Source organism: Lycium ferocissimum, chromosome 3, assembly GCF_029784015.1.
Source record: "Lycium ferocissimum isolate CSIRO_LF1 chromosome 3, AGI_CSIRO_Lferr_CH_V1, whole genome shotgun sequence".
NCBI classification, from domain to species: Eukaryota; Viridiplantae; Streptophyta; class Magnoliopsida; order Solanales; family Solanaceae; genus Lycium; species Lycium ferocissimum.
Genome location: NC_081344.1, coordinates 68,301,605 through 68,310,803, shown reverse-complemented (window position 1 = coordinate 68,310,803; position 9,199 = coordinate 68,301,605). Strand labels below are relative to the sequence as shown.

The 9,199-nt window shown below is 36.5% G+C and overlaps 1 protein-coding gene across 1 annotated transcript; it reads right to left on the bottom strand.

Annotated features, from left to right (window-relative positions):
* Positions 1–8,991, bottom strand: LOC132050524 (methionine--tRNA ligase, cytoplasmic-like). The gene is made up of 15 exons (XM_059441793.1): positions 8,779–8,991; positions 8,467–8,622; positions 7,938–8,168; positions 7,593–7,736; positions 5,852–5,942; positions 5,603–5,709; positions 5,386–5,500; positions 4,583–4,701; positions 3,956–4,021; positions 3,655–3,783; positions 3,377–3,514; positions 3,168–3,288; positions 1,533–1,771; positions 1,353–1,454; positions 1–399 (listed from the first exon to the last, which is right to left on the bottom strand). The coding sequence occupies exons 1-15, from the start codon at positions 8,974–8,976 to the stop codon at positions 169–171; spliced, it is 2,187 nt and encodes a 728-aa protein (XP_059297776.1). The 5' UTR covers positions 8,977–8,991; the 3' UTR covers positions 1–168.
* Between the last annotated feature and the right edge of the window lie 208 nt (positions 8,992–9,199).

Sequence of the window (9,199 nt, the reverse complement as noted above, 5' to 3'; positions counted from 1 at the left end):
TAGCACGAGGCAAGCAGTACATTCAATAATCATTTCCCTTACAACAATATTTTACTCAATCATAATGGAAAATTTGATCGTTTAACGTTTTTCTAGAAAATAAAAGAAAAACGCGTTAAAAAACAAAATCTTGAATCCCTCTCCTAGTGGATCCACCAAAGAACAAAATTACCTAATTGATCCTTCATAAATGGAGGCGACCTTGCAAACACCAGCTGAAGTGGTTAATGGCAAATCTTTATAGCAAGCAACCAACTTCTTATCTGTGTGCAGATCCGCCTGAAGAGTTTCCCAAACCTTCTTCTTAGGATTCAAGACATCATCGGCCTTGCCATCAAACCCGGGGAATGTCACCCGTTCACCAATTGCAGCATCTTTCGGTGGCTCAACTAGTTCAACCTGACATGCAGCCATCATCATATTGCATCAGTTTACTTTCTAACTTTTCCTCTTCTGGTCCTAATAGTTTTTTTTTTTTTTTCTTTTTTTCTCATTTCAACCAAACTTGTTGATGCATTAAACAGTAGTTGTGCCCCAGCAGAGACCTTTGAGACAAGATCTCCATGAACAACTAAGTGGTCATTTTTCTTTTCTAGTAATGATTGTATTGGCAATATTTTTTTGAAAACATACATAAGCATGTGACAAGAATATAGTAAATTGATTTGTAGTATCCACTAGTACCACTACAACTTTTAAAAAAAAAAAAAAAAAAGAAGTTACAGAATAAGTTGGTAGTAGTACTGTCATTTGTGCAAAAATATGGCAGAGAAAGAAGCTAGATCTGCCTTCCAAATTCTATTTAGACGGTCTTGCATAATGGCACACACCTCAACCACTTTGCATCATCTATATGGAAATCTTAGGGCATGCTTCAGCATTTTGTGCATCATGTGTGCCAAAATGCACATAGTCGATTTAATCGCAGCTACATGTAAACTTTCTCTGACCCATATTTCCTCACTCTCCATGTCTTCTCTCATTTGGCATCTCAATCACAGAGAGTTCTATATGAATTGTTAGGAAGGTATCCTGAAATGGTCCTATTTTCTATCAATAGATGTAGTAGGAGGTGGAGGAAGAGAAGCGATGAGGAAGAACAGAAAGCCCCTAACAGTTAGAACCAGGGTGTACCACTCAGACAACAGTAATTTACAGTTACTGTAGCAAAATCTCTAAAACCCTTGGGAAGGATAAACCCAACAACATATCCAATGTATTAATTCGCTAATAATAGAAAAGTGGCAATCCTCTAGCATTATGTCGTAAAAGTTCTCTCCTATGTAGCCTTCTGGCATGATATATAGGCAATCTGTAGATAAATGGAATAAAAGTATTAGGCTGCCACTCACCTTAGTGTGATCACTATTAGAAGCGGCAAGAACCATTGCCTGGGATTTTATGCCCCTCATGCTTGCTGGTTTTAGGTTGCACAGAACACAGACCTTCCGATTCTGATAAAGAAGATATCACTGTGAAAATTGCTAGGTAACAGTTTCTAATCAACATGAGAGAAAGTGAAGAACACAAACCTGCATCTCCTCCAGAGGAATATATTTTACAAGGCCACTAACAACAGTTCTGGGCTGAGCTTCACCAACATCAATCTCTTCAACATACAGAGAATCAGCATCAGGATGTTTCTGTGCTTTTGTAATGAGACCAACACGTATATCGAGTCTGCTAATCGAAATTTCAGCTTCAACAGAGGCTGGGCCCTTAGATTTGGCTTCAGAAGATTTTGTAACACGTTCTTTCTTCTTATTAGCATCTGAATGACACAGTAAAATTCAATGTGATCAACAGTCCAGGTAACAAGAATTTTTAAGAACTTATCTATAGCATATATCTATCAATCCATGACAAAGATCCCTCCCGATCTTTTCCCAAATGAATAGGAAACTTTTCAACAAGAATATGATAAGATATCAAGGTTAGATATAACCTATGTTACTCCGACTCGGGTGCGGGTACCCGATACGGGTGCAGATCTAGAAGTCAGATTCTTCATCACATAAAAGTGGGGATTCGGGGGATACGGATCCAAGTGCAAATACAGGTGCTGGGATACGGCCAATAAATATATATTACAACATATATAAGTATATATTTTAATTAATTGAAGTTATTGAACTAAAACTAATAAAATTTACTCTCTATAAACACCTAACACTTTATATAATTAACATATATATATGACATAAACCCAAAAACTAAATTCTCCATCAATCTATACACTTCTTGTATATGTAGTCAACGCACCCGAAGTCAGTTTACCAAATCCGGTTTGGGTCCCACACCCACACCCAAACCCAAATCGCGTCGATCCGACACGGAGCCGGAAGAGATTTTGAAGGGCTCAAGCAACATAGGATATAAATGATTTAGGAGTCACCATATCAAATCAGAAGACATGTATTACTATTTCAAAAGCAGAATGGATATAAAGGATTCATATAGTTGATTGGATGATGTGTTTATATTGAGAGGTCTGCATCAACAAAACAATGGGATGAGTAAAGGAGGAGGTGCTGCATGTCGACTCATTCTGGTTTTGTGATATCAGGAGATTATCCAGGAAAGGCCTACAAGAAGAAGAGCTTGTAGAAGGTGCAGGCTACAGACATATTAAGGATGCCAGAAGTTGCCCAACTAAATATTTATTTGATACAACATGAGAGACTGATAGGAAGTCACTGCATTTCCTTCTATCAGGACAAAGGAAAACAGCTACACTATATACTGACAGAGAAACATACAGATAGTATTTTCTTACAAGAAAAAGTACCAATAAGGTCCACTGGGCATCCCCAAATCCCAATTGATTTGCCCAACAAGATCCACCAAATAAGGTGAACAACATGACACTTCCCATTCATCTATCTGAAAATTTCCTTTTCCCATTTCTTTATCCCATTTCTATTGTAAGTTGTAACTAAACAAATTTTCATGATGGGATAATATGAGGGGGAAATTAATGGAAGGAAAAAAATGTAGTCAGAAAATTCATTTGCATTCAGGATAGGGTGGCTAGTTGTATACACACATACTTTCTCCAGCCCCTTTTGGGGTGTTTTCCTGTTATAATTGAGATTCTCTTGATAGGTTAATGTAATTAAATTCTTATGTATCAGATGAGGACGAAAAAGTAAAGTAAACATAATAACCTGAGATTTTTGCTTTGTTCAACTGATCAGTGATCTTCCTAGCCTCAGTTTCAGCCTTCAAATTCCTATCCGCCTGACTTCCTGCAAACTTCTCTCTGTAGAATTCAACTTCTTCATTTTCCTGCATATAGTCACGTTCAATCTTAGACTATTAGAACATGAAAGAATGAAAAACATGCAGTAAAGAACAAGAGACTGCGATGTATTACCAGCTGCTTGAACAATGGTGCTGGTATTCCAATTTTGTGACCTGCAGGTAGAATATGCCATGGTTTTTTGCTTTTCTCTATGTCACCATCAGTCAGTGAAAGTTGTGTTTCAGGAGGAAAGTTCAGCTGCTTAAGCACCTGTGAATCAAGTCGTGAGAACATCAAATCATTGAGCACAGAGAGAACCTCAGCCACAGAAAGGCGTACAAGCATCAAACATGAGCAGAGAGAACCTATGCCACAGTTAAATGACACAATGATAGCAACTGAGTTACTACCTCCCGTGAGAAGGATGGCATAAATGGCTCAAAAAGACATGCAAGAAGATATACTAGGCCGGAAGCAGTGCTCATCACTATGGAACACAAAGGCCTGTTTTCCTTGTAAAGTTTCCAGAATTGGCACACCTACAAAAAGAAGTATTGTCAGTCTAAACATATGAGATTAAAGCAACCAAGAGATTATCAACACACATTACTGAAATTCAAAAAGCAGTTTCTAAATTAAAATAGAAAATACAGTGGCATGGGCAACTAATAAATCAAAAACAGACCGTTGGAAAGTATTTGACAGGCTTACTTGCAAATAAGTGTTTCCTTCTCCAGAAATAAGCATAGCAATCCTCAAGCCTTGCTTTAATTTAACCTAAACCAGTTGCAGCATATAAGGTTTATTCAGTACATAAAAAGGAAAGAAGAACTCAATGAACATACAAAGAACATGTAAGATACAATAACAACAACAACTACTACTACTACTATGTCTCAACCTCAAGCTAGTAGGATCGGCTATAAGAATCCTCACTATCCATGCCGCTCCATTAGAAATATCTCAATCCAATATCCAATAACTGAGGTTCTCGACACTAGTACCTCTCCGCATTTTCTAATGGTCATACAAATAATTAACAAGATTAAAAGACTAATGAACACTCGACCAAAAGCGTACTAACATGATTAAGCCTTGATCTCAAATAATTAGAGAACGCTAGATGTTTGGTAATTTCTCCTCACATGAGGATAAAAGATCCCATTGAAGCGGCTAATCCAATGCATATTGTATGGACATCTAGTCACACAAATTGCATAGCAATTATGCTCTATTTTTACACAGCAGAGTTGTACAAAACACATGTAAGGAAAAAAAATTGGAAATGAGTTTCATTTTCACTAGAACCGGAAAAGCCCCGTAAAGTTTTCTTGTTACCTTCTCCATGGCTTCTATGTATTGCTCCACATAATTTCCAACTTTTTCACCCAAGTCCCTAGATTCAGAGTGTGATTCAGCTCCTTCGGGATTGGGAATTACGGAACCATAACCTGAAGCTGTACAAGAACATTTCCATATGGATCTGTTAATTTTTTTATTAGAAAAAGGACAAGATTATTCCCAGTTAACACTCCCTAACCAAAACATACAACAAATTTCAGTCAAAAACTTTTCCCTTTTTATCTTTCTGGCAGAAAAAAGATTCTTTCCTTGGAATTTTCCTTATAATATAAATAGTAATAAAATTCTTTTTTTTTAATCAGTGACTAGTAACAAGATACTTTCTAAGTAAAACATGAAGGATCCAAGGCACTTATCCAATGAGAAACAACTTCCCGCTGAGAAACTTTTCCATTTTTTATCTTTCTAGGAAGAACAAGAAATATTTCCTTTCAGTTTTCTCATCTCAATGATATACTAGCATGACAATTCAAGGTGGCAGGTAGATTATTTTGTTGATTCACAAGAAAGAGACACGGTAATTTTCATCAATCAACCAGACAAGGAGTCGAGTATACAATACCAGTAACACAAAAGCATGAAATAGCATAACAAACCATGTCATCTAATACATGAATTAGAGTTACTGGGGAAATAAACAGAGAAAAATAAGCTGCCAAAGCTTGGTATAGTCTAAATGTATTATGACAGAACAGACACGGAACTAGTTCACAACAGCAGAAGCATATCAAGGGGAGATACTTCTTAAATATCTCATAGAAGACATCTAGCAGACATACCCGGATCTTTTGCAATGAAACTCAGGACTCTATTGACGAAATTGCCCAAGTTGGCTAGCAACTCCTTGTTTAACTTTGCTTGTAAATCGGCCCAACTAAACAAAGTGTCTGACACCTAGAATAACTCAAATCCATTAGGGATCATGCCACAGCATAAAAGAGCATAACAGAATAGGGATTTTTCAGGCAACGGAAGTTAAAACCGCAAAGACCCCACCTCTGGCCTGTTTGTCAGCAAGTAATATCTCCAAACTTCTACAGGAATGTTTGTGTCTTTTGCATCATTACCGAATACTCCTATGCCCTTACTCTTCGAGAACTTGCCTGATTATGACAACCAATACATACGAGGAAAATTTTCAAATCAGAAAAGAATTAGTTCTGTAGTATGAACTGGTGGTCCCAATATATTAAGTCCCAAGCAGCATTAACATATGGAAAACTCACAGCCTTATTTCCATCTAACCTGCTTCATAATTCAAGTATTCTGTTACACTAATAGTCTTCATAAGAGTCCAGTGTTCACCAGTTCCAAGAAGCGTAGAGGGGAAAATCACCTGGAAAAATAGAACATTTGTTTTCTTACGTGCAATAGCTGCTAACAGAAATATCACTATGGTTAAGCTTATCCGACATAGCAACTGAGGGGGCAAATTTATGGCATTAGGACTCCCAAAGCATATTTGTCCAAGTCAAATCAATCAATCATGCTTCAATTTTAAATTAGTCAGGCACAGCTATATAGTTTCTCTTTTTCAATTATGCTCTAGTCAGTTCCATTTCATCAAATATAAACTAATTTGTCAATTTGTCTTAAGTGACAAATCCAAATCTTATATTTACCCCTACACGGACATCCCAGTCTCTAAGAAACTCTAGAGTCGTTTTTAAGTATAATAGTTTGTTGACACAAATGAGGGTTGTGCTTCATTTTTTGATAGCTTTCAGTCATGTAATAGGCATCTCCTTGTTATATGATCCATTAGGGGTAATAGTACTTAACTTTATATGGTCAACACTAGTACGAAATCAGATTTCTTTTTCTTTCTTTCCTTTTTTTTTTTTTTTGGGGGGGGGGGGGGGGGGGGGATAGGGGGCTTGAAATAGCTAATTATCTCTTATAAATAACTTGTTTATATTGAATTATCTATCTCTTTTTTTTTTTTTGGGGGGTAAGATAGCAAGACTTCAAACTCATGACCTGCTTGAAATCCGCTAATTATCTCTTATAAATAACTTGTTTATATTGAGAACTATCTATCTCTGCCATGACACAATGTAAATGAACATTTAATAATAGCATTACAAGAGACAAATGAACATCTTCTGATGCTCCTAAGCTGAAACTTGATTAACTTCCATCAAGACATCTCACAGGTAAGACCTCAGTTGGTTTCTGCCTTTTTTTTTTTTTTTTTGGGGGGGGGGGGGGGGACTGAACAACATTACCATAACTAAACAAAATCAAAATAGTTATTTAAAAATAAGGTCCTTATCGAAAAAGGAAAGTTTTTCAAAATTAAGGTGCTCTCTCCTCATCATGCCAAGTGTTATATTTTGACTAGGTAATGTACATATTATTATAATTCTTACTTTTTAATAGTGGCAGTGCCTTCACCGGATAGCGTGCACCACTACTAATCCAGCAGTGAACTCATCTTGTTGTTATTTTAGAAGTGTGCCAAACATTTAAGAATGTCCTAAATAGAAATACATGTTTTAATTCCTTCTCAGCAAATATATGAGTTAATATTGATGGAGGTAATAAAATACAACATCAATTCAATGGAACCTTGAGAAAACGAAAAATTGACTTCTATGTCAACAAGAACCCTTTTTTAAAATAGAACAACCAATGACTGAGCCTTCCAGCAGACACTCAACACCAATCAAGAATAAATGAACGAAAAAAAGCAAAAAGTTCAAAACAGAGTTCTCTCTTGAAAATACAATATGTGGTAAATTTCTTTCTTCTTTTCCTTATCCTATTTAAACTTTGACACTCTAAAGTCAAAGAGAGAACTCAAATATTTTAAATGCCATTAGTAATGTTTCTGAGAAAGGTAGCCTTAAAGATAAATCAAGGCAACCACAATCTCAGTACCTTAATTTGTCTCCATTATCCGTCACTCAAAAGTACACTAACATGACTTCATAGTATTCAACTTCAATTTTACCACCAAAAAGATGATGCCCCTAGAACTTACAGTGTGGAAAGGCACATTGTCTTTGCCCATAAACTGATAGAGCTCCACATTCTCTGGATTCTTCCACCACTTCTCCCACTCAGTCGTGTAGCATGAGGTTATTGATACATATCCAATAGGAGCATCAAACCACACGTAGAAAACCTAATTACCAATATATCAATAAATAACGTCATTAATGGTATTGAACAATAAAAGAGAATTGTGCTGCTTCAAATTATGAGAGTGCATGAATTGATAACAGCAAGGGGAGTAATTATCAGTAAAAGTAACAAGTCGCGACCAACTATTGTTTAGCCAGAAAGAAGGGTAACAAGTTACAACTAACAGTTTTCCTCAATCAACCTTGTCCTTATATTTTTCATGTGGAACTGGAACCCCCCATTTCAAATCTCTAGTTATACACCTTGGCTTCAGTCCTTCTCTAAGCCAGGCATGTGTTGTGTGTATAGCATTCTGACTCCATCCCCCGGCCACTGACAGGTCATTGACATATGCTTCTAATTTATCCTTCAGCAAAGGGAGCTCAAGAAACAAATGATCTGTATCTCGGATGCATGGGGTGTTACGGCAAACCTGCAGAGTAAGCAAGCTAAGACTTCAGTGGTAAGTAAAATCATTACCACATTCACGTATTGTTGATCCAACATGCTTTATGTCCTTCGAGTTCTTGGTATTTTAAAATTTCCAAATACAAGGTCGTTTAACCTTTCTAACAAGTAAGTCAAGTCTCTTGGCAAAAGGAATACTCACTTTTTAAAAGAAACTAGATGATGAGAAGTACTTTTTTAACAATCAAATGATGAGAAGTATTTAAAGTTTAAACTATACTGTATCAAGAAATACACATCTGGAAAGAAGAGGACAAGCAAACCTTGCATCTTGGATCCACCAATTCAGTGGGATTTAAGAGCTTTCCACACTTCTCACATTGATCTCCTCGTGCAGAATCATAGTTGCAACCTGGTGTGGGGCAGCTACCCTCTACAAGGCGGTCAGCCAAAAACTTTTTGCATGTGTCACAGTACGGCTGTGAAATAAACTTAGCTTCAGTAATAAATATGTCAAATTTGATGCGTCAACTGAGTTCGGGCAACTTCAATCTATGAGATATTAAAACCCCCTGGCAATAACAGGGCAGAATCAAGCTGCTAATAGAAACTAGTACTTATTAAGAATTCTATACCTGCTGCATGGTGTTCTCAGAGAGCCAATTATTATCCCAGAGCTTCTTGAAGATCGCCTGACAAACTTCAGTCTGTTGTGGAGTTGATGTTCGTCCAAATTGATCGAAGCTTATATCAAACCATTTATAAACATCTCTATGGATTGCGTGATATCTGCAAAACCAAGAAAATGAAGGAAGGAATTGAGAACAAGGCATGAATGCACCACAATTTTTAACAGTTTATACCAAAATAAACTGAAAGGATAAAAATTTGCAAGAACTTGGGGAGAAAGAATGTCAAAATAGTCGTAATAATGATAATAATTCTAATTATTACCATTACTACTATTATTTTAAGTCAACAAACTCATTCTTTTGCTCATTTTTTTTATAGAGACAACTGCCGAAGCTGACAAAGACCTTATTAGTTAGTGTGAGT

Coding starts and splice junctions, on each gene's coding strand:
- LOC132050524 (XM_059441793.1), bottom strand. CDS start 8,976: ATGCCTTGTTCTCAATTCCTTCCTTCATTTTCTTGGTTTTGCAGATAT. Junction 5,501..5,602: donor TGCTGACAAACAGGCCAGAG/GTGGGGTCTTTG, acceptor GAGTTATTCTAG/GTGTCAGACACTTTGTTTAG. Junction 400..1,352: donor CTAATAGTGATCACACTAAG/GTGAGTGGCAGC, acceptor GCTGCATGTCAG/GTTGAACTAGTTGAGCCACC.